At 34.5% G+C, this 25484-nt stretch overlaps 2 protein-coding genes across 2 annotated transcripts; one reads left to right on the top strand and one right to left on the bottom strand.

Moving 5' to 3' along the window:
- Positions 1-519: 519 nt before the first annotated feature.
- LOC126608310 (U3 small nucleolar RNA-associated protein 21 homolog) lies at positions 520-9994 on the top strand. The gene is made up of 18 exons (XM_050276173.1): positions 520-826; positions 948-975; positions 1454-1554; positions 1836-2039; positions 2171-2414; positions 3461-3636; positions 4379-4461; positions 4833-4905; positions 5001-5066; positions 6130-6172; positions 6532-6671; positions 6905-7117; positions 7458-7542; positions 7644-7938; positions 8458-8719; positions 8861-9071; positions 9196-9410; positions 9573-9994. Exons 1-18 carry the CDS (start codon positions 701-703, stop codon positions 9720-9722), a joined length of 2715 nt encoding a protein of 904 aa, XP_050132130.1. The 5' UTR covers positions 520-700; the 3' UTR covers positions 9723-9994.
- Positions 9995-10134: 140 nt separating this feature from the next.
- Positions 10135-24617, bottom strand: LOC126608311 (cycloartenol synthase 2-like). Its single transcript, XM_050276174.1, has 19 exons — positions 24581-24617; positions 24084-24294; positions 23754-23957; positions 21344-21436; positions 20568-20762; positions 15795-15879; positions 14848-15014; positions 13433-13621; positions 13105-13218; positions 12745-12867; positions 12478-12600; positions 12122-12220; positions 11727-11783; positions 11578-11624; positions 11343-11486; positions 11033-11210; positions 10652-10732; positions 10467-10550; positions 10135-10251 (listed from the first exon to the last, which is right to left on the bottom strand). The coding sequence occupies exons 2-19, from the start codon at positions 24279-24281 to the stop codon at positions 10147-10149; spliced, it is 2286 nt and encodes a 761-aa protein (XP_050132131.1). The 5' UTR covers positions 24282-24294; positions 24581-24617; the 3' UTR covers positions 10135-10146.
- Between the last annotated feature and the right edge of the window lie 867 nt (positions 24618-25484).

Below are 25484 nucleotides of genomic sequence, written 5' to 3'. Positions count from 1 at the left end.
TTCTAAATTAATTTTATGAACGTTTTAACCTAAAAATATTTAAATTTCGATAAACATTGAAAAATCATTAAACTGACACATGAAACTCATAAAATACTACAGAAGAATATGAAACACATGAGACACGTAATTTTAACCGTTGAATTTAAATTTGGGCCGTTAGATTTGATCATAATCGATTTCAGTCGTTGGATTCAATAAATTTTTAAATATAAAACAAAAATATTAACTAATTTAAATGTGGACCGTTGAATAACCAACAACTCATTTGAATATGAGCCGTTGATCAACCAAAAGAGCCGTTGTGCTCAATTTTATTGGCAAACAAGTGGGAGACACACCTATGTGGGTGGGGGCTCCACCACTAATTTTGGCCTAAATCTGACTTTTTTTTAGGTTTTAGGTACAAATTAGAATTTGGGTTCGAATGAATTGGAGGGAATAGAAGGGTAATTATAGGTTTTAGGCCGCTTGGAGTTGGTCTTGCAATTTTCAATGGCTAGTGAAATTGTGGGTGTAAACATACTTTGGGCTTCAAAACGCACCGTGTTGGTTATCATCGTTTTCCTCCTCCTAAACCCTAAACCCTCCTTCGTCTCTCAGTCCCACTCCTCGTCGCTTGGTTTCTCCATTTTCTTCTCTCTCTCGTCTATTTATTGTCTTTCGACAAGCTTCAGAAAACCCTAGAGAGAGGGAGAGAATGGGAATATTCGAGCCGTTCAGAGCAATCGGCTACACAACCAGCTCCGTCCCCTTCTCTGTTCAGCGGCTCGGCACCGAAACCTTCGTCACTGTCTCCGTCGGCAAGGCTTTCCAGATTTACAACGTAATTTTGAATCAATTTCTATTCATTTAATTTTTTTATTCTTCAAGTTGCAACTTTGATGCCCGTTAATTTATGCTTAATTATTTTTTCGTGTTTTGTTTGAATTTGTCTTTTGTTGCAGTGCGCAAAGCTCAGTCTCGTCCTCGTTGGTGTGTTTCTATGTTCTTTTGTTTTCAAATTTGAATTTCATGGTTTTTTTTTTTAATTAAGAACAATGTAATTATATGATTTACTATATATTTTAACGTTTGGAATTGATATTAGGTGTATCAATGAAGAATTGGGACTAAGTTGGCAATATAATTTGTCTAAATTCTTTCGAAATTATCTGCTTTAGACCAATTTATGCACGAATCTGCAAAAAAGTGTTCTTTGGCTTTTTAAAAATTAGCTTGGAGTTGCTTAAAAACTTCAGTTTTACTTTCACAAAAGAAAAAATGAAAAAATGGCTCCGGGTGCTTAGGAACAACACTTTTAATGTTTGGGGAGCAGCATGACGTTGTGCTGGCAATTTTATTTTTGGTCTTTTTTTTTTCCCAAATACTTTTTAATACTTTCTTGTAGGGCTTTTAGGTAATTTTGTTCATGCAGTATAATTATGATCACTTTTTTTATTACCTATAAAAGGTCCACAATTGCCGAAGAAGATTCGAGCTCTTGCTTGCTACCGTGATTATACATTTGCTGCATATGGGAATGAGATAGCCGTTTTTAAACGAGCTCATCAGGTTGGTTAACAGTTTTTTTTTTTTTGATAAATTTTGTTAAGGTGAAAATGTTACTTAAGTAGTCAGAGTTATTTCTCCTGATACCTCCACACCCGTCCATTGTTTGTACTTTTCAGAGTCATTGCCTTCTTTCCCTTCGATATTGATTAACTATCCTAATTCCAAAGCTCTTAATTAGAATCTTATAAATAGTGTGCTACAGGGGAGTCATATGCGTCTGTTATCAGAAGTATCTGATGGACTGAACTTCATGTTTAACACGTTATTTGATATTGTAACAGGTAGCAACATGGTGCAGCCATAGTACCAAGGTCAATTCGTTGCTATTGTTTGGAGAGCATATCCTAAGTGTTGATGTTGAAGGTCATCTGTTTATATGGGCATTCAAAGGAATTGATGAGAACCATTCTCCGATTGGACATGTTATGTTAGACAACAACTTTAGTCCTAGCTGTATAATGCATCCGGATACCTACCTAAATAAGGTAACTGCATTCTCAAAGAAGCTCTATTGCAATTTTCTATGCAAAATAACCATAAAATGTTCAGTCATTAAATTTGATGCAACCTCATTTTTCTCTCAATTAAGATTAAACGCTATCTATAATCTGTCCAGATTATTATTGGGAGTCAGGAAGGTTCACTTCAACTTTGGAACATCAGTGCAAAGAAAAAACTATATGAGTTCAAGGGATGGAATTCTTCTATCTGCAGTTGTGTTTCATCTCCTGCACTAGATGTTATTGCAGTTGGTTGTGCTGATGGAAACATTCATGTTCATAACATTCGTTATGATGAAGAGCTAGTCACATTTTCTCATTCAACACGAGGTGCTGTGACTGCCTTATCTTTCAGCACAGGTAAGAGTATCAGGAATTTGGTTTATACTTTACACTTTATGTTAATAACTGTCTATGAATTACTACGTCACCATGGTGCTGTGGAAGTTGTTGTGTTAGGCTTTGATACTGTAGACGTATTTCTTTAAGGAAAACTAATCAAAAGTGCTTGAAAACTTTGAGTTTTAACGATAAGGACAAAATAAAGGGTAAAGTGAATAGTACCATGATTGACTTTTTAGTGTAAAAATGTGGTTTTTCGTTAAAGTGAACAGTACTGGGAGCTTTTCGTTAAAGTTCCCATTTCTTTAATGCTCTTAGTTACTAAAAAAATAGAAAAATAGGAAGGTATTAGTACTATACTATCCTGGGCCTCTTTAATGGAAATAGATTGAACCCAGGACAGTATAAATTATCATGCAAAGCTTAGAAATCTGGATATGGGGTTCTATACTTTAATCACACCTGCTCACATGGAAACATACAATGGTTGATGTTGAGCATGTTTTGCTGAAGGATTGGACCAAATGGAGATAAGTTGAACGTCCAAAATCTTATATATTGTTATGCAGGCTTAGATTTTCCATTGTGGGATTCTATATTCTCACCACGACCCTTCACATGTGGGCAACCAAGCCAAACATGCTGAAAAGTTAAATTGGGTGACACGGAGCATGTAAGGCTTTGATGTCATGTTAATGTTAGAGCATCCAACTAAAAAGCAATTGGAAATGGGTGGAGAGGCCCATATCATTAAATCTTGTAATGCAATGCTTGAAATCCTTGATATGAGATTTTTTTTTTTTATTCTCTATTAGGTGCATTTTGGAATGAGTGCTATTTTTCATGCTGCTCCTGTCTTCCAAATAGTCTATTTTTTACGGGGTCATCAATCTTGAGTTATGTTTCATAGTTGATTCTCAGCTGTCTCTTTTGAGTTAGGAATTATATGTTTGTCCTACAAACAAAAAAAGAGAAATTAAAGGTTTGTGACTGCTATATTTTGATGATTATCCATGAAGTCAGTTTCTAGTTTATGCTTATGTTTACTTATGCCTCCTTGTTAGATGGGCAGCCTCTACTAGCATCTGGAGGTTCTTCAGGTGTCATAAGCATATGGAATCTTGAAAAAAGAAGGCTTCAATCAGTAATAAGAGATGCACATGATGGTTCTGTACTTTCACTTCACTTTCTTGTGAATGAACCCGTGCTAATGAGTTCATCATCTGACAATTCCATCAAAGTAAGGGCACTTTATTGTTCTCTTAGTTTCATTTGCATCTAGTTACTTGTCAAAATCTGTAGGGAGAGCATAATTTCACGATTACATATGATATTGCCCTAATCATATATATAAATGGAAATTTATTTGTTAATGCTCTGAAGAAACATGCAACCATGGTTAATCCAATTTCCTTATTCATCAAGCAAAGAAGCCCTTTTATGAGTAAGAACATGACCTTTTATGAGTAAGAACGTGACCTCTTGAACTGTTTCTGCTGCTTCAGATTTATAAAATAGGTAGATACTAGATGGTACTTACTTAAGTGTGTTCACCAGGTCACTGACATAGGCATATTGGTTAAAAGTAGAACCCCAGTGTTTATTAGTATCAAATAAAATTTCTTCTTTGGCCTTGCCAAGATATTATGTCCTCACTTCCAAAGGATCCGATTTGTGCTCACTTTATATCAATCTTTAGTTATTTTCTTCTCTCTTATTTGCTTTTTCCTTCAAGTTCCACTGTGAATTGTTTCCTTTTTCATTTTATTGTTACAATCAAGAACATTGTTTTTTTATTTTTTGTGGTTGAGTTGCTGCTTTTGTATTTTGAACATTTCAATCATTAATATTTGAAGGAATTAAGGCATTAGAAGGTTTTTTACACTATCATTATTGTATGACCTTGTTTTACTTAGAAAAAAAAATCATGTTTTTCTGTGCACCCATATAATTGATTTGTACAACTATTTATGCCCCTCTAGATGTGGATTTTTGACACAACTGATGGAGATCCTCGACTTTTACGCTTCAGAAGTGGTCATAGTGCTCCTCCACAATGCATAAGGTATATTAGTTGTGACATTAATTTTAAGTGAATTTTAAATTCTTCCGGTGTTGTTGTTACCATAGATTTGGTGCTATAGGATTCACATATTCTGCCCATTGATTTTATGATCTTTGACTTCCCATATATCTATGTTATCTTGTGGTGCTTATATGTATGAAGCAAAATCCAGTTTTCTATTTCTCTATCTGTTGCGACTTATCATGCAGCACTTCTGCACATCAAGTTAAGGACTTCCTCGATTTTAGTTTAAATTGTACGATAAATCATATGTAAAGGCTTTGGGTTTTCCATGATGCTTAAGCCATTGCTTTACTTTGAGGGTATTGGTTGGATTTCAACCTTCTTTATTAACCATGCTTGACTTCTAGGTTTTATGCGAATGGGAGGCACATTCTATCAGCTGGTCAGGACCGTGCATTTCGCCTTTTCTCTGTAATACAGGTTCGGACTCGGTCAGCATCATGTTTTTTAACCACCGTTTTCATTTTTGTTATTTATAATTCTCTTCAGTGTTTTATTTAGTTACATGTTATTAGGATCAGCAAAGTAGAGAGCTTTCTCAGCGTCACATATCCAAACGAGCAAAGAAACTGAAGATGAAGGTATGGCTTGGAAGTACAATATCTTTGTCCTTATATACAGTACTTAGTATAACTAAACTGTGTTGGTATTATTGATTTTTAATTTTTTCTTTAATTGAATTTCACATGACTCTTAGTTCTTAGACAAATCATGATGCATGCACTAAAAATGTATGAAAGCACATAAATTAGTTGAAGATTTGTCTTTTTATGCTTGTAACACAGAATATTCTATTTATTGTGTTATTGAATGATAGTTTTAATTATGGATTTCATCGAGGATTTTTTTGTTTTTATTGTACTTTTTTGTAAGAGTTTTTTTTTGCTGACTATGAAAACATTACAAAGTGAACTTGATATGGATACACTACACTACATGAACTCAGATGTGATTGTGTGATGTGGGTATGCATACAAATGTCTCATTTTTTGTTTGTTTGTTTTTATGTATTTTCAAAAATCTGTCCACACATTTGAGTGTCTGGTACCCGTGCTGTTACCAGTGTCTTGTTTTGTTGACATTATTATGCCTGGGTGAATTGAAGGGTCCATGTGATGCTTTATGTCACGTTTCAGTGAGGTTCATCCATGAAGGATGATTTAGGTCCCAAGATCAGGCCACGACTGCCTTTTTGTATTTATATTTAAGTCACCATGATGGGTGATGGGTGATCATGAGACATGTCGATATCATACCATTCTAATGATTTCATAACATATTAATGTGTTGCAGTTTGGATAGCAATGAAAAGAATGTCTGATCGTTTCTCAATGTTTTTAAAAAGTTCAAAACCAGAAAATGTCTTAGATGAATCCATAAATTGATCACACTACATCTTCATCCTCCCTTCCTCTCTCTCTCTGTTTCCAAATGTTTTGCATCCTTCTCATGCGTGTCATGCTTCTCATGATACTCTGTTGGTGAAGTATCATGTAGTCAAGACCATGTACCATGGCTTAGACATTTATACCCATTTCCTTGATGGTTAGATGAAACATTTTATCGCGTGAATCATAAGTTGACAAAGCTATTTGAGCTCCCTGATAGTTTGACTATGTAATTTCTGTTTTCTTTACCTTTTAGGAGGAAGAGATAAAACTGAAGCCTGTCATCGCTTTTGATTGTGGTAAGGTCTTTTTCTCTGTGAAACTTTCTGTATTTGTTTTCATTTTAAACTTTATTAGCTCTTTTACAACAAATTTTTTATAGCACTCTACTGAAATACTACAGAAATTCTAAAAATTTCTGTAGGTTGCAATTTGCAATCTTATATTTCAATGTATATTATGATTGAACATAAGAAATTTCAAATTTGTTTTGGTCTCTTCTTGAAAAAAATTACTGCTTTTGTTTAAAAATCAATACCATAGATTTAATGTAGTTGAAGTCATTAAGACCGGTGTTAATTCCTATAATCCATATTCAATATGAGAAACCTTAACATTTTTGAATCATCTGATTTCTTTATGCGACAAATATCTTCAGCTGAAATAAGAGAGCGAGATTGGTGCAATGTGGTTACATGCCATATGGATACTGCACAGGCATATGTATGGAGACTTCAAAACTTTGTTCTTGGTGAGCATATTCTGAAGCCAAGACCTGAAAACCCTACACCAGTGAAGGTTAGATTCTGCTTGAAGCCTTGAATATAGCTCATTTTTTGTAACATCCATTTTCCAAGGTTGAATAATCAAATTTGGAATTACTCTCTTTGGATTCATATGATTCCCGATGAACCAGTTCTAATGACTATGCTCTGTGCAATCTTAAAGACTTGTTAAAAACACTTCCATACTCAACCATTTTTTTTAACAGTCTACAATATTAATGAATGGTTTTCTGTTGTTGGTAATAGGCTTGTGCCATCAGTGCATGTGGCAATTTTGCCATACTAGGGACAGCGGATGGTTGGGTTGAGCGGTTCAACCTCCAATCAGGAATCAGTCGAGGCAGTTACACAGACACGTCAGAAAGAGGGAGCTTTGCCCATGATGGGGAAGTGGTTGGAATTGCTTGTGATTCAACAAATACTGTAATGATAAGTGCAGGATATCATGGAGACATAAAGGTCAGTCTTTATTTCTTATTTCAAAAAAATGATGCTCAACCTTTATGTCAGAGTTACTGGTAGGCAGGCTCATATAATAGCATACAAGGTCTGTGGTGCTCAAGGCGGGATTTACATTGATTTATGAGGGTGGTGGTGGTGGGCCTGGCCTAAACCTTGTTTGTTGAAAGATATTACAGTTTTGCATGAAGATGCCTTTTGCCCTTGTATATATTGTCATCTTGAGTTATAAGAATCAGCAAAGTAAAGAAATTTTCTAAGCTTCCCAAGTTAAAGGAAGAAAGAAAATGGCTAAGTTTAGTTGGATGTTTCATCATGCCTCACTCGTTTTGACCTGCAGGTTTGGAATTTCAAGGGACGTGATGTAAAATCTAGATGGGAAGTTGGGTGCTCCGTTGTCAAGATTGTATACAATCGTTTGAATGGTAACTTGTGTTTGACATATTTTTTCCATTTAGAGTTATTTGGCTTCGTTTTTTGGCACCATAAATGCCTTGGATAATAATGTGATCAAAATAACTTCCAGGTCTTCTGGCTGTTGTGGCTGATGACTTAATCATCCGTTTGTTTGATGTTGTGGCATCAAGAATGGTTCGTAAATTTGAAGGTCATATGGATCGTATTACAGATATGTGTTTTAGTGAGGATGGAAAATGGCTTTTGTCATCAAGTATGGATGGAAGTCTTCGAGTCTGGGATGTTATTTTAGCAAGACAAATAGATGCGTTGCATGTTGACGTAGCTATAACAGCATTGTCTCTGTCACCGAATATGGATGTTCTAGCGACTGCGCATGTTGACCAAAATGGGGTCTATCTTTGGTAAGTCTTCATTTCTATTGACTATTGAATTTTTATTCGGAGGTTGAGTTTTTAAATGTGATTGTCATGCGTATAGAGTGGACGCTTCTTTTAAAGAAAAACCTTATCTAATCAGGAATACAGCAACAATGAGAGACTAAATAACTGATGCAGAACATAAATAAGAAAACAGCGTTAATGATTACAGCTCAATAACTCAGCCTATGGCTTTCTTCCAATCCAGCTCACCTAAACTGTACTCTCTCCAACCCTACCCTCTATAACCTTTGAAGACCCTTCCATACCTTTCCATCCAAATACCCAGTTTAGAGTCAAGACACTGCAACCTCATATAACCTTAGTATCCTCTCCGCCAAATGCATCATGATGTAGCATAGAACCAGTGGAAAGCTAAAAATATCAATTATCTTAAAATTTTAAAGTGAATGGTTTAGCATGCAATAGATCGTTTAATATTGTAGTATTTCTTATTTTCATTCCTTATTTTTTACCTGAAATTAAACCTGACAATTTGAACAGGGTAAACCAATCTATGTTTTCTGGAGCTTCAAAAGTCGATTCTTATGCAAGTGGAAAGGAAGTTAGGAATGTTAAGTTGCCATCTATCTCTTCAACAAAAGGTTCTCTAGAGGAGGACTCTGACGAGCCTATTGTGGACCATCCGGAATCCAAAGATGCTCCTGCTTTTACTACTCTTGACCTTCAAATTCCCGATCTTGTTACTCTCTCATTATTGCCTAAAAGCCAGTGGCAAAGCTTAATCAATTTAGACACTATAAAGGTACTTTCTACTGGTGATTATTGTTCTGATTCCAAACGTTTGACTTCATTTGGAAATATTATATATTACATTTGTATCTGTTTCCCTGTACATTTTGTTGGTGACTGATCAGTAATTATGTTGTGGCTCTGCTATGCCCAGGAACGGAATAAACCAATTGAACCACCAAAAAAACCGGAAAGGGCTCCTTTCTTTTTGCCTTCAATTCCCTCTTTTTCAGGAGAAATATTATTTACGGGATTAGAAAACGAGGAGGCGAAAGGTGATGACGTAGAACACACTAGAATAAAGTCTGGTCTGGCACCATCACAATTCTTGCAACATCTTCAGTCATCTGCAGAAATGAAGAATTGTAAATACTTTTAATCTCTTAGTACTGTAATATTCCACTTGTAATTCAGTTGTAATTTTGCCTTCTTGATTGTTGTAACATCTATGCAGGACATAATCGTCTTAAATTGTGTTTTTGGTTGCAGTTTCAGCATTTACTGATTATATTAAAAGTTTGTCTCCATCGACTCTGGACATGGAGCTTCGAATGCTTCAGATTGTTGATGATGAGGATGAGGAAGAACTTGAAAGCCGCCCAGAATTACTTTCAATCGAACTGCTCCTTGATTATTTTATACATGAGACTTGGTGCAGAAACAATTTTGACTTTGTACAAGCTGTAATCAAGGTGTTTCTGAAGGTATAGATTTCTCCTTTTTTGCTTTTAACCAATTAGTAGTGTTATCAGAAGGATTTTGGAGCTTTTTCAATTCCAGTATATACCGACTATTGCTACTTCCAGTTGGTGCTCAACCAACTTCAAATAACCTCTTTCATTTACTTCTTTTTCTTCCTTTAACAGATCCACGGCGAAACAATTCGGTGCCAATCAAGACTGCAGGACAAGGCAAGGGAGCTCCTAGATATTCAATGCAAAACATGGCAAAGAGTAGAAAAATTGTTTCAAAGTACTAGCTGCGTTGTCGCATTTCTTAGCAATTCACGGTTTTGAATGGCCCGAAATTTTGTCTCTGTGTTTCTGATAATATTTAGTCGAGCGATTGTTCTGCCATTAACTAATTCAAGCCAGGACTGATTATGATTCAAGGATTCTGAGTTGCAAACTTCAACTGAGAGTCTTGACTTATTTCCATGGGAGTACTAGTTCGAGTGAAGACGATATGTTACATATTCGCAGATGTGTAGTAAAATTCTGTTTTAATATAGTTTTCTGTAACTCCGCCCCTGTTTGAACACTTTTGAATTGCATGTCCATTTTTCTTCTGGATTGTTTTCAAATACATTATTATACACACATTAGATTCACCAATGTTATATCAACATCGTAGTAGGGTTTGGAAAACGCCAATGAAATGCATCATTACATGACCATTTGACACTCATTTTCTAGCAAGTTGATCTGTACATTTATACGGTCAGAATACGCGATTGCGATACTCTCCAAGGGCCCACATGGGGAAGATGTTTCTGTACGCAGAATAACTGATCATGCAGTTCTTGTTAAACACTCCCATGATTTGCTGTGAAAATAAAACAAAGTAATATTAATTGCAAGATAAGTATATATTACATGTATAACCTTCCACGCTAACTTATAAATATAGGGAAATTGGATTTCCGACACTATTTCTTCTTGATGCACGCTCTTGTTTACGACACTAACTTATCAAGAGACGTAATTGAACAACTGTGTGCAGAAGAAGAAAACGGGGTGCGAAAATCTTTCTCGGTATACCTGTTGTGGGAAATCTCCATTCTCCATCTGTGAATTAATCAACAGCTTTGATGCACGGTGCAAGGCCGCAGGGTCCCTCTCAGCCTAATCAGAAAAACGGTAAAAACAATATTACACGTGAATTTATCTGCTATTTCTATTAGCATATCTTTTTGTAGAAGAAACAAACAGAGAGTCAAACACACCTGCCCTGCATCAATAAGACCCAGCATTGCCCATCCAGTGTTCACTATATGTGGCTTGTTCCCTTCCAGGTTTGTGTATACCTATTTAATAACAAAATATTGTGTTATTCTATAACCTAAATGTCTTGTCAAACAGTCTGACGACATATTAACATCAAAATGTTTTTATGTTATAACCGAAAATGTTCTCTTGCCATAGTGTTCTCGCTACATAGAAGCTTTACGCCGTCTGACAAGATGTTGACAGTGTTGGGTTATTCTCTATATTAACAATTAGTTTTATGGTGGAACCTCAACTTTCTACCTAAGAAAACATTACCATTTTAAGGGATAAATCATACATCCCTCCCCATCTTTGAATTATAATCATTGGTCTCTTACCTTGTTTTGGCATGAAAGGTAGCTCTCTCCCCAGCCGCCTGAATCAAGTTGTTTGGACAGTAAGAAATCACATGCTTTTCTAATGCTATGACTTGTTTGGTATGTCTTACCGCCAGCCACCAGCCCCTTTATCCCAAACCATGTTCCATAGGTGTAGCAGACTCCCCAAGACCCATACCTGAAACATTATTCGACTGATAAAAAAATTCCACGGGGCAAAGTGAATAATTCAGGAGGCATAACATTAATTAGCCTTAATTTAATTAGTACTCTTCTAATTAATGAGTTTACGTATGGAGAAGGCAATTACCATGAGCCATCAGGTTGTTGTATGCTCTCGATGAATTTGACTGCCTTTGCAATACATGCTAATATTTCTTTCCTCCTATGTCCTGGATATAACTTCATGAATGATTTAAGGCCTTGTATTGCTGCTGATGTGCATTCCACGTACCTACATTTTTTTATGAAGATGTATATTATTTGATGTAATTGCTTTGGAAAATAAAAGTAGAGAAATAACTCAAACTATCTTTGGAGCTTACTGATAGTCAATGATGATATCTCCGAATGTTTCAGCTGGATTGATCATCTGGTATTGAAATATGTCTCAGATTCTCTCAAAAAAGTTAATTAACCACAATTAACAATCTTTTACTTTAAAAGACTGAAAAGGAAATAATTGCTTCTTCACCTCCAACCAGGGGTAAGATCTTGTGAGTTCATAGGATGCAAATCCTCCAGTACTGTTCTGTTGTGTTCAAGAACAAAATTTAATTTAAACATAACAATAGACAATTGTATGTGCAGAAACCAGACTCTACTGTATTATTGACGTTCTCTCACCAAACTTAATTGTCAGACAAAGGCATATTTTGTGTGAACCTATATAGCCGACTCATGCAAGAGTGGACCTGATCAACTATTTACATTCATAGTCTGACAACATATAAATGTTCTTATATTGTCAGACAATCTGACAAGAGAACTTACAATTGTCAGAGAAGCTTAAGCTATTTAGTCCCATGTTTACTTAATCAGCTGCCAATAGAATTGTATAAGATACTAATCATTAAAACCATTTTTTACCTGTAGGGATAATATCACATTAACAGCATCATATAGGTGATCAGTCTGTACGGCTTCTCCTACTATTTCAGACGGTATACTTGATAGTAAGAGGGCTGCCTGTAAGCAGTCGGATAAATAGTCAATTGACATGGTACGCATAGTTTTAGTCCGCATATCATTTCAGAAAAAACCATTTACGCGACAGATTTTGTGCGACGAAAGCTTAGTTGCGCAAGTATGTTTATCGTGACGAAACTGAGGCGCCGTCGCTCAAGTGCGCCGCACCAAAAGTAAAGTAGCAAAACATTTGCGCGACGCGAATATTCGTTGCGCTAAGGGACTTTACACACTAGAAACCAACTCAAAAAGATTACCTTCAAACCTTCTGCCGTACAATCTGAGACAGGCCAGCCATTGTCTGGAGTGGAGAAGGGCCATCCACCCTTGGAAATGTGACGGTACCAGTTACTAGGGTTTCTGGAGCTGTTTGTCCGAACCTTAATTGATTAAAAAACAGTTAAGTAGTTTTGCATGCTGTAGTTTGGGCATATATATATATATATATATATGTGTGTGTTTTGGCAGTGAATTCCAGACGATATCTAGTTTAAATTAATACAAGTTATTTTGAGTTTAATTACTTGTGTGTTTTTTATAAAATCGTGCGCCTTCTTAAGCATTGAAACAGATTCAGTAAAGAGGTTGGTTGCAAGGATTGCTTGAACAGCCAAAGCAACATCCCAACATTGAGATCCATTATATCCCTATATATGATCAAAATAATGTACGTTCAGTTAGTCCCACATCTTTTAAAAAATAGAGAACTATTATTAGCACTCCAAAAACCTAATTGTGCACTTCTCATAACAGTATTTTTCCATCCAAATATAGAAAGTTTAGAGTGCACAATTAGATTTTTGAGTGCTAATAACAATTTTAAAAAAAAAATCTCATCTTTTATTAATAAGAGAGAAATTATGTTAAAAATTCTTTTTGAGGACCTGCATCTTCATTCCATCTTCAGCAACCCAAAGATAATCTTTGATTCTTGAGAGATGATGCTTGTATGGTTTTGAATTTGGATCCTCCACCCAACAACAAATCATGTTTAGTACCTGTTGTTTATATAGACAATGCACTTAGTACATTTTTCTGATCGAGTAATACCTTATTTTACACTAAGGTATAAAGGATATGGGCTAAGTCACACGATAATCATATAGCCTGCTTTTCTTCTTGGTTCAAAGGGCATGAGTATTATATAAATAATATTAAATATTTATTGTATACAATTGTATTCTCCTTTTTATTTAATATTTTTAAACAAACCTTATTGACAGGTCCAATGCAAATATATTGAGTATTTTCATCCTCATAGTGTATGTGTTGCATTATAGTGCGGAGAGCCTTTTGCCTTAGTTTAGAGAATGGCCATCCCTTCAGAAGAGGCTCCCCAACCTTATGAAGAGATCCCCACAACATGTCCTGTAAAAGGGGATGTGGGTAATACAAATCCTCCTGCAAATTTAATATGGAGATTAAAACATGAAATAAATTTAGGTTTATGGTTTCGATTATTGGTCCAACTCAACCAATAGAAAAAGTATAATTAGCAGTTGAGCCAACAGACCCTAAACTTAATAACCTAATGATCTAATTATAATTATGAAATATAAAACATTTCTTTCTCCTTTTTGAGCTGGAAGTTGGAATAAATCAAGACATCAAGCATATTTCAGACCTAACCCGCCCACCACAGTTTCCCCTTTTTGTTTTGTTTTGTTTTGTTCTGATGTCTAAACTTTAGGTCATACATCTTTCTAGTGTCATTTGAGCCAAAATTTAAGGCTAATTACACTTTTCTTTTCAGTAAAAAAAGGGTTTAGGAGGAGGTGAGGCTACCCATCTCAGGGCTAAGGCATACCACAAGTCTTTTTCTTTGTTTTCTTTTAAAGATCGTCCACCAAGAGGAATTGCCGGCAATAAGACTCGAACCTAGACCTTGGTCTAGCAAAGAAAAAGATTTTTACAAACTCAACCAGCACTAATTATGCTTTCTTATATCATTTGAGTTGAAGCTTACGAACAAGCCACGCACCCATTTATTTTCAAAATTAAACTGTTAATTAATTACTTTATATTATTACCGGTGTGTATATTATATTCTATTTAAAACATACCTGATTATGCGGAAAATGATGTCATGAGATCAGATTTGGTTAGGTAATTAGAAAGAAAGCCACCCCATTTATAATTTGTTTGTCAAATGACTCCACATCTGATCCTTGATTGGTTTGGCGGGTCTTACATCCTTCCTTCCACCAAATTTGACTTTGCTTCATTGTCATCCTTCCTTATTCTATATTATATTAAACTCTTTATTTTGTATCTGCTGCACAACTTCTTATTCACGTGGAAGCTATAAATGTTTTAATCGTATTTGCTGCGATGTTCATGAATGGTTCATAATATTACAAAGATTTGAGTCTTTAGACCATTGGGGATGTGGTTACTTTGCCAGTTTGTGCGAGTATTTTTTATGAGAAAAAAAAAGAAATGAACAGTTGCTATTCATCTTCTCGCCATATCAAAATATACTCCAGATAGCTCAATTGCAAACCACAAAAAAAATTTTGAAAGAAAAATAATAGACGAAGTTAAGCGATAGGGAGTATTTGTATAACTTTTTTCTCTTATTTAATAAGAAGAAAAATAGTAGAATGAATACTACTCGTAGTACGTACCTTAGCACATAGATTTCTTGCTTGATCCCAATCAATCAGGTGATAGGAAAAGGTATAAAGTTCTCTCCTGAGAGATAAAATAAGGCCGTCGATAGGACCTACAAATCTCTTTCCGTATAAATATGACATGGGCAGATAAACCATCCTACAGTGACACCACATTCGACCTGCACCATCATTGCATGCATATGATTACCTGAAAATCATTTCATGATTGACTTTTGATTATATTTACTTCTTAGCTTTTTCCTTTAGGGTTTAGGGTTTAGGATTTAGAGTTAATTAAAAGGGAGTTTTAACGAAAAGTCCATGGTACTGTTTACTTTAACGAAAAACCACATTTTTACACTAAAAAGTCAAACTTGCTACTATTCACTTTACCTTTTATTTTGTCATTATCATTAAAATTCAAAGTTTTCACGCCCTTTTCATTAGTTTTCCTTAATTAAAAATCTCACATACATATTATACACGTAAGATGGAGAAGAATAGAAAGAAAACAGTTTGATTTATATATACCTGGGTGTATTGGGAGAGAGTAAGGTAAAAGCCACAGTTCTGTAGGATAAAGAATTTTTTATTATCATCTACCTTCTTACCCCACCCACCACCCTGATCCTGAATCTACTTTAGACTAGCTTTACATTACGAAATACCACTCAGGGAGTTCGAGGGAAGAACCCAGAACCCGATCTACGGCCGAATAGCAACTCGTACGTAAGCATACACATTTCAAGCAGAACTCAAAGCGATCATAGCGCTGATCCCCTTACCTACATAGCCATTCTTGCATATACTATTCACTTTACCTTTTATTTTGTCATTATCATTAAAATTCAAAGTTTTCACGCTCTTTTCATTAGTTTTCCTTAATTAAAAATCTCACATACATATTATACACGTAAGATGGAGAAGAATAGAAAGAAAACAGTTTGATTTATATATACCTGGGTGTATTGGGAGAGAGTAAGGTAAAAGCCACAGTTCTGGAGGCAGAGGATTGTTTCCGCTCCATTCATATACACCAAGCACCTTCCCAATTCCATTCCAAATTTAGTTATGCATGCAATTAAAATACATATTAAATTGAGTAAGATTGAACATGATGAAGGCTTTATATAGCTAGATTCACGTACGTCTTTTCATGTATGAACATATTATGCCGCGACCAAGAGAACGGTAATGTAAACATATATATATATATATATATAGAGAGAGAGAGAGAGAGAGAGAGAGAGAGAGAGAGAGAGCTTTTTCATCGGTAAAGAATACATCGGGCCATCGACAAGCTATAGGGTTAAGGTCTAATATTGTCGTGTAATTTTACCTTTGTCACCTCATTCGATGGTGAGCCTCTTGCATGATGAGACTTGGTGCCTTGAGAGGCTGATGAATATTTCAGTTTAATTTTTGTTTGTTTGTAATCTTACTTCCGTTTGTAATCTTAATTTTGCCCTCTAGTATACATAGAATTTGTGAATGTTTCAACTGTATTCTTCTCACTGGGAGGAAATATATATAGTTGTATAACCCTAATCACAATTAATCTAGGAAATAATATACGAAATTTATTAAGGTAAGGAATCCTCAATACAATCAAATTAAAATATTTACCTTCCTATTCTAACAAGTATGACCACAAAAATAAAAAGAAAAAAAAATAAAAGTAAAAGAGAGGTGTCACTGTGTGTTTTTCTTTAGAATAATAGTTGTGTGTTAGTAAAAAAAAAACGTTGCTATTTAAGGATGAGTATGAATTCCTACTTAAAAAGCTTATGATCGAAACTAGTCATATGAAAATTACATTGTAAATTAAGATCATCTCTGTAAAAAATAAATTAAAGGAAAAATTAGTATCCGGTCCTTAATTTCTAATGTTGACTGAGACTTTATCAGTTTTTAGATTTTGATCAAAGTCCCTAGCATTAATGCATTAATGAATTACATTTCAGTTACATAATTTTTTAAAATAAAAATTAGTAATTGCTTTAGGGTTTTAATACTCACATCCTTACTAAATTCCTAATTAATTTTCAATTCAAAACATTTCCAAAATATAAAAAATAAAATTAGAATAAATCGCTCTAGGCGGCCGCCTAGGCGCTGGGCGGTGGAGGCCCGATGCGATTTGGGGCAAATCGTTTATAGAAATCGGGAGGAAGCTAGGTGCTCCCTAGGCGGTCTAGATGCTCTAAGCGATGCTAGGCGGCATGTCTAGGCGGATGGAATCTCGTTTCCTCCGTCGCTGGTTCTGCAACTTTTGTTTCAAACTCTTTTCTTCGGCTCTAGGCGGATGGAATCTCGTTTCCTCCGTCGCTGGTTCTGCAACTTTTGTTTCAAACTCTTTTCTTCGGCTCTATGCACAGTTCTTATCATCGTCTTCTGCACTACTCTAAATCATGCTATCTAGTTTAAACAGACTTGCATCTGCAACTCAAGCTCTCGTGAAGCCAAACTTGAAGAAGAACGAAATTTACAAAGGAAAGAGGAGGAAGACGAAACAGAAAAATAACCAAATAGGAGAGCATATGTGAGAAAGGAGGAAGAGGAAACGAAATCAAAATAAAGGGCTTTTCGTATTCCAAAATGTAAAAAAGGTATTGTAATGTGCACCACTTTTCTGTATTTACTGTCATTGCCCACCACTAACCTTATCATTAAATATTATAATTGATTTATTTATTTATTTTTGGCACTATTAAATCTTTGACATGGGATTGAGACCTTGGGTAATGTGAGAGAGGTCGAGTGAATCTTTCGATTTGGGTTCCACCGATTGGAGTGATGTGGGAGAGGTGGAGGGCTCGTGGGTTTTTTTTTCTTTCTTTTTTCTTTTTATTTTTTATGTTGTATTATTTTTTTAAACACCAAACCATGTTATATACTAAAAATCTTAAGTTACAAAATTATATATCTATATATTATTCTTTTTAAAAAATAACAAGAAATTTACCTATATATATTATTCTTTTTGTAAATGTCAATATGCACTTATTTACAAGATATACAAGAAATTTACCTAAATCTGCCTGGGTCACCTAGGCGCTAGGCGCCAGCCCACCACCCAAGTAGCGCCTAGCGTTTTTTAGAATCTTGATTTTTTATTTTTATTTTTTTTATAAAAAATTTCAATTTCAATTTTTTAATCTTATATGTACCCATTCATATACCAATTTGTAATATGTAAAATGTACCTTTTTGTAATATAAAATGTACCTATTTTTTATATAAAATTCATTCAAACATTTTTCTTATCCATTTTTTTAACTATTTATTGTATCATGTGTTTAAGCAATAAGGGAATCCAAGGAATGTATTTGATCTAAGAGAGAAGTGATTTAAGTAAGTTAGATTAATGAGACATTTCTCTTATGTTCATTCCTAAAACGTTCCTAGCCATAGGATTGCCAATTGGGCATTGACAATCCGCTAAGGTTAGTACGTGTTATGTCAACTCAAGCCTGAGTATGACTAGTCTCAAGTCATTTAGTGTTGGACACTAAGACAAACACATAGGTGCTTGAAAGAGTAATTGAGTACACTGAACAACGATCAAAAGAGAGTTCGAACATACATGTCATGTAAGAACTTGTTAGTTGCAATATGCAAAGTAGTCATTTGACCTGAGGCATCATAGATGTCTAATGGTTAGGTCCTTGATCTTTGATCATGTCAAAGGCATTCCATCGAGAGTGTCCACGGTATTGTTAGGGTCAAGCTATCTAGTCATGTAGGCATATGAATGCACAACAAGGGATCTCTAACCTTCCATGGTGGAAGGAGAATACTCTAAGATATGATTCGGGGAGTCTTTGGTCAAAGCATACGAATATGACTTAGGAAGTATGTTCCAAATCATATTCAATTGAATCATATAGAGAAGTATCACATTGGATAGTAGACATGATACAAACTATCACTCAAACAATGTGATTAAGAGTATTGTATTAGAGAAGGACCGTATTGCATTGTAATTGTAACTGGATAGGTTCTCCAACCAATTCTATTTAGCTTGGGTAGCCATAACATGCTGCTAGGTGTCACTCATGGCTTGTGGAAGCCCTGAAGATTAGCAAACACTAATCATAATCAAAGGGAGAATTGAAATGTAGTTTCAATTCACAATCGATCGTTAAGAGTAACAATCGCCCACTGCCTCGCTAATTGGAACCTAATGGATCGTACACCGAGTAAGGGTGAAAGTGAAGAAATATAAATGAGATGGATAAGCGATTAAATGGTTTAATTGAGAATGGTCAAGATTAATTAATTAGTTAATTAATTTTACGAAAGGTTCGTATTGGGCTTTTAAGTTCGTATTGGGCTTTTACGAAAGGTTCTCATTAGGGTTTTCTTGAGACAAAGAAGAGAAACATTTTCTCTCTTTTTCTACAAGGAGGCCGGCCACATAGGGAAGATATAGCTAGCAATCTTTTCTTCTCTAAGTCATCCATTTCATCTTCACATCTCATCCTTGGTGTGGAGACTTAGAGACACCAAATCTTTGGTGTTTTTGGAGATCCTTTCCTCACATCCTCAAGGAGCAAAGGAGCATCAAAAGGAAGAAAATCACAAGGAAGATCCAAGGAGCTAGGAGGTGACTTGAAGGCCCTCCACTTGGGTGAATCCCTTGTGTAAACAAGGATGAGCTTCAAGGGTAATGAATCTCTAAATCCTTCATTCTCTTTAATGTTGTTAAAGAGTCTCATGGTTCACCATTCACTAGGCTTTGAAAGTCATGGGTTTTAGAATTGTTTTTGAATGCATGCCTACTTTAATGTGTTAATAGTTTGCATATGTGTTCAAATATTCTCACATGTTCTTAGCTAGGACAAAATTTTTCCTTCAATATATATATATATATATATATATATATATATATATATATATTTTTATAAATGTACCCATGTTTTGGTGCAATAATTTTTTGGTTAGTATTGATGAACGTACCCATGTACACACACACACAATATATTGGAGAGTATAATTTATCTTCAATATTTTTTTATCCCATAAATTATGGGTTTTATTTAAACTCTCATTAATATAAATAACTACAAATTTTATTTTTAATTTAAAAATATAATAACTACATAGAAATACATTGTTACATTAATGTCAGGGACTTCGATCAAAAACTAAAAATCACAAAAGTTTCAGTCAAAGAACATTGATAGCTAAGGACCGCATCCAAAGTCTCTCTAAATTAAAACTAAGGTCATCAACTGTATTAAATGGATAGGTGGTTCATAATACTACAGTCTATTGACTAAACAAACCGTCTATCTATTTGTTACAATAGACCGCGAATAATTTTGAGTACTAAGTATTACTCCGATATCCAAGTACTATTCTTTTCTTTAAGTCCTGCCTTACTTTTCATTAAAATGTAATATCTATCTAATAGGACCACATTTCTTTTGGTCAATATTGGACCACATTTTTGTTTTAATTGGTTAATATAGGACCACATCAATAATGAAGATTTTTTTTAAATTTTTTTATCTGTGCGTATATTAACTTTTTCCTTTGATTTTACATTTTGAAGATTTATGCATAATAGATATTCTTGACATTTTTTTTTAACAAATGATATTTTCTATTTTCTACACTATCCAGATAGAGAAACTCTTAACATTTAAAACCAAATTGAGAGAATTTGTTAAGAAAAAAAAAAAAAACCAAATTGAGAGAATTTGTTAAGAAAAAAGATTGCTTACTGAAAGCCACATCTTTCCCCATGATGGTATGAAGGTAACTCCACCACGATCAAGAATCCATTTTCTTGCCTTATCCATTGCGCCATCACCACCGTCAATTTCCTCTCCAAGCAATCTCAAGGTGACATAGGACAGAGCTGTACAAAACATTGTGCTGGGCCCTTCTATATGTAGTCCCCAACCTCCATCTATATTCTGCATTTTGTTTATCCAATTTAGTTTGCAGCAAAGGAAAAGTGTTAGTCGTACTCTCTCATAAGTCATACCCAAGTGCTAGCACTATTTACTAAAAATAAATAAATATCTTAGTAAGATTAATCTTCACACATGAGCTAATTTGTTGTTATACCATAAAAAAAGAGTTAAGGATCGAACACAAAACTAATTGAAAATAGAATGAATAGCCAAACTTTTTATAAACTTTTGTAAGATTTCTTAACGTTTCTATGTCACACATTTTTTCACAATTAATTGTAATTTGAAAATTTTGAATAGGAGTTGGGGCCTCGAGAATTATTAAAAGTCGCATCAAATAATAGATATCTAATAGAGATGTGCAGAATTATACAAAGAATCATTTTATCTATTAATAATATACCCATGCAAAGACAAGGGATCAGTTGAGTGGTTTAGTTATGTCAACCCCATCTTGTTAATTAGATTCTGAGATCAAGATAATTGATTGGTTCCTATTCCTAATAGATGGCAAGTCAGCCATGTCAATTGACAGGTAGCAAAGCATAAAGGAAAAGAAATTAGATACTTGATTATTATACCTGATGGTTATACAGATAGCGGCAGATCTCCTGTTGATGCTGGTCATGCGGCAAGATTGTATGAAGGGCCCCAGTTACATATAAGCCAATAACCTACGACACATTTCATTGCTTAAGTTAATTAGTGTGTTATAAGAGTAAGAAAACTCCCATGTTTAGTGTAGTCATACGATGTGAACGACATAATAAGGCATGAAATTCATATAAATAAAGTTGAATACCAATTAACCGTACGGCTGATGTTGACTTGTATGATAGTTAAAACTGACTAATTTGTATGATTGATTTGCAACGTTGGTGCATGATATAAGAGAGGCTCGATTGCAAAATAAGAAGCTAGCTAGTTAGAGTTCATGAGTAACTGTGTCTGCGATTATTTTATTGTTGCTAATCGTTCTTTATATGATTATTCTTGTTCTTCATTAGCTAGTACATCATTGCATGCATGCTTAAAGCTCCTGTTGGTGTAAGATTATTTCTATTCCAAACAACCAAATAAATAATTAAGGGTTTTAACAAACATTTAAATATACAGAAAACTAACATGCAGCAGAAACAACAACAAAAAAGGGGGAAAACAAATAAAAGACGAGAGGTGTATATATATATATATATATATATATAAACAGATGGGCAAACGGTCTCTTAGTATAAAACGAATAAGCGAAAATAGTGGACCATCAATAATGAAGGAGCCAGCTTGATTTTATTGTAAAGTTGTTTTCTATACAATTGTATACTAGTTATTGTGTATATACAAACATTATTATTTGGTGGTATAATTGATGTATATCCTATTCTATGTATTTACAATAATAAAATGAATAAATATGATAACGACGTAGAATTAATGTATATTATTTGTATGATATATATGTGTGTTGGTCTCTGTGTTGGAAACTAGGAACAAATTGGAGGGAATGAGAGGGAAAAGAGGGGACCATTAATGATAAAGAGAGATTGAACATAATTCACACTTGTTCAATAGTAAAAAGTTTTTATAAAAGGATGAAGGAAAGATTTTTGCTTAAAAATTTGTGATAATTAGTTTTCTGATACAACGAAATGTTTACACTAAGGGGCTGGGTAGCTAGGGAAATAATTTGGTATCGACCTCACCATCCATGAAATTCGCACTTAAAAATCTCTCACAACTGAAAAATGCTACCAAATTATAGTACTAAGCGGAATAATTACTACCAAATTATATATATATATATATATATATATATATATATATATATATATATATATATATATATATATATGGTCGACAGTTTCATTATCATCTTACACTAATTTATGATATTATATAATTCTATTTGAACAACTACAAGTGGAAGAAAAGGGGACCATTTATGTAATGAAAAGGAATTAATCAATATATTATGTTAGTATGAACACCCCATGAATTTTCGAGGCATATATACATCTATTTATACCGTCTTCTGAAGTCATTAGTGTTTAATTATCGCTCATCACCATCAAAGAGAAGATAAGATAATTGAGAAGCTGTGTGTATGGAAAACTTTCATAATTTGGACATGAATAATGGCATTTTCGTCAAATCCATACAAGTTATGTGGTTGCATATAAAGTCATTCATTAGTTTTATTACAAGGGCTCATATCATATGAGAACCTTTATAGTGTGATCATCACATCTTCATGCGGTGTTATTAATAAAATCATGTTAGAACATGTATTTATTCATTAATATATACTTTAGGCCCACGAAATATCAGCTCTATTGTTTATCCATATCACAAAACCTTTCATGACTTATCGGTTGACTTGCTTGGGGAATAGTTTCACAAAAATAGAAACGAACCGGAATAACGTCCGATCTTGTTTTTGAGTGGAAAAGGGATATATGAAGTTTGCTATGTTCCTCTTTATAACAGTTGGATTATAATTTCATATACAAGTACATGCACTCATAAGTTCAGTTTTGTCAAATATGCCACTTTACGCGTAGTGATATATTCCGAAAAAAATCACTGAAAATCCTTAGGTTAATTCAACTATTCACGCAGAAAGATATGTTTATAGAAAATCGTTCCAAATCACATATGTGAGGTTGCAGAGTCTAGAACTCTAGATCTTACTTTGTCCAAATCTCTCAGATTATCATGAAGCAACGTTGCATATATTACATTTTTAAATACATTAAATTTTCATATATTTAACAATATATTAAAGAAAATTGGCCAAGAGTTTTCTTACTAAAAAAAAATGCTAAAAGCGGCTTTCTAATAAAACTCCCTTATTGTATTTTACGTTTTGGTTTAATCCAACGAACGATATTATTTATTTTACTTTCGAACAACGTGAATAGTTTTTTCAGCTCCATTTACGATAAAGCTAGTTTATAGCTAGGGCTAAATAGGGGTTAAATATTGAAATCTTACCAAGCCAGGTAGAAGAAACAAAGGTCCACCATAGTCACCAGGCCAGAAACCATCGTCAGCCTGCAGAGTTGAGTAATATCTCAACGCCCTCCTCAACGTGATTTCCACTGCTTCCTCGCTTATTACTTCCTCCTCCTCGTCACCACTTTTCACTTTCACCTGATCCGATACTACTTGCTTCTTTTCACTTGCTTCCTTTGCGAACTTTGTATTTATTATATGCATACATATCCAGAATCCATATTATTTCATATTATTTCATATCATCAGTTTCAAATAATGATCTTGTGAAAGATATCATTCACGCACGTACAGTGAGCTGAGTCTCACCTGAAGTCTCATTAGGAGATCGGAACTATGTTTTGTGCGAAAACGATTCTTGTGAAACTCAAGACGGACTTTGTCCACTTGAGCTCTCTCTTCCGGTGTTCCGAGGTTTGGATCAAACTCCCAATATTGTCTTCCGACGTGATTGTTCACACTTGTAAGCCATGGCTCTCTGCCTTCTGAAAGCTTCAACCTCCACATTATTTTCTGTTAGCTAATAATTAGACACATTAAGCACACTGAATACATGGGAAAACGTACCATGATTAACAAAACAATCATCTTTATTTATTTGTATCAAAGCTAAACATGACGATGAGTAGAACCTGGTGGTAAATAATAGGGGAATGTGATTTTCCGTGTGAGATTGCACACATTTTTACAACAAACAAAAGTAACATAAAGAAAATTAACTTTCTAATGATCTTGTGCAATATATAAGCATGAATTAAAGGAAAGTGTAAGAGGAGAGGAAAGGTTTCCTTAGCTAATGCACTTACGTTTAGGGTTTGGAGAAAAGTGTATAGTTGGCCAAATAGCTCAATTTGTGATCTTCTTAGTGTGTCACAATAACGTCCTTATATACATCTTACACATGACATGATTACCAAAGTACCCATCGACATGTTCTTGTACCTTTTTATTTTTAAAGCTACGGTCAATCACACTTGACATCGATCTTATAATATCTAAAAACAGTAGGGTTCCCACTCCACCAAGAGAACCCAAATTTCATTAACATCGACATGTGTGTCAACATGTCTAAATTTATGGGAATCACGTGGATATCAATTGATTTATATGTATAAATTTTGTAGGAAATATTAGACATATGTCTGGGAGTGGGTGTGGTGGGAGGCAGGGGATGAGATAGGCACGGTTTTTTTAGGAAATATATAAAGTTTCTAGTGTTGTAGGCATAATTTACTGAACAATTATGGAAGCCAAAGAGAGGGGGTGCGGCGGCATAGAGAGAAAAGAGAGATTTGTAATTGTGAGGTATGTGTTATCTCACATTGTGTCTTTATTTATAGTAGTAGGGAAGGTAAATTCCTCACCCCAATTGGATTACAACTCTAATAGGATAATATCTAGTCTAAGAGATATGGTAGAATCCCATAAGAATATCCCATATATGATAGGATTTACATGATCACATTCCTAATCTAATAGGACTGCAACACTCTCCCTTGAGTGTGTAAATACTCAAACAAATGGTGCATCAGGTCTTCAGCGATGAAGTAAGTACAGTTGATGAAGTCATTGGCACAATGAGCAAATGTGAGTCTCAAATCAACGGAAGAATGCATAAAAGGTAAAACTCACAAACCTCGCTATGGTAAAACCTAAGGTGGGATAAAAACCCATAGACTAAGGAGAAAAATGAGAAGTTGCATTAAGTCA

This window comes from Malus sylvestris, chromosome 16, assembly GCF_916048215.2.
Source record: "Malus sylvestris chromosome 16, drMalSylv7.2, whole genome shotgun sequence".
Lineage (NCBI taxonomy): Eukaryota > Viridiplantae > Streptophyta > Magnoliopsida > Rosales > Rosaceae > Malus > Malus sylvestris.
Note: the sequence above shows the minus strand (reverse complement) of the source record. Positions and strands in the feature narration are given on the sequence as shown.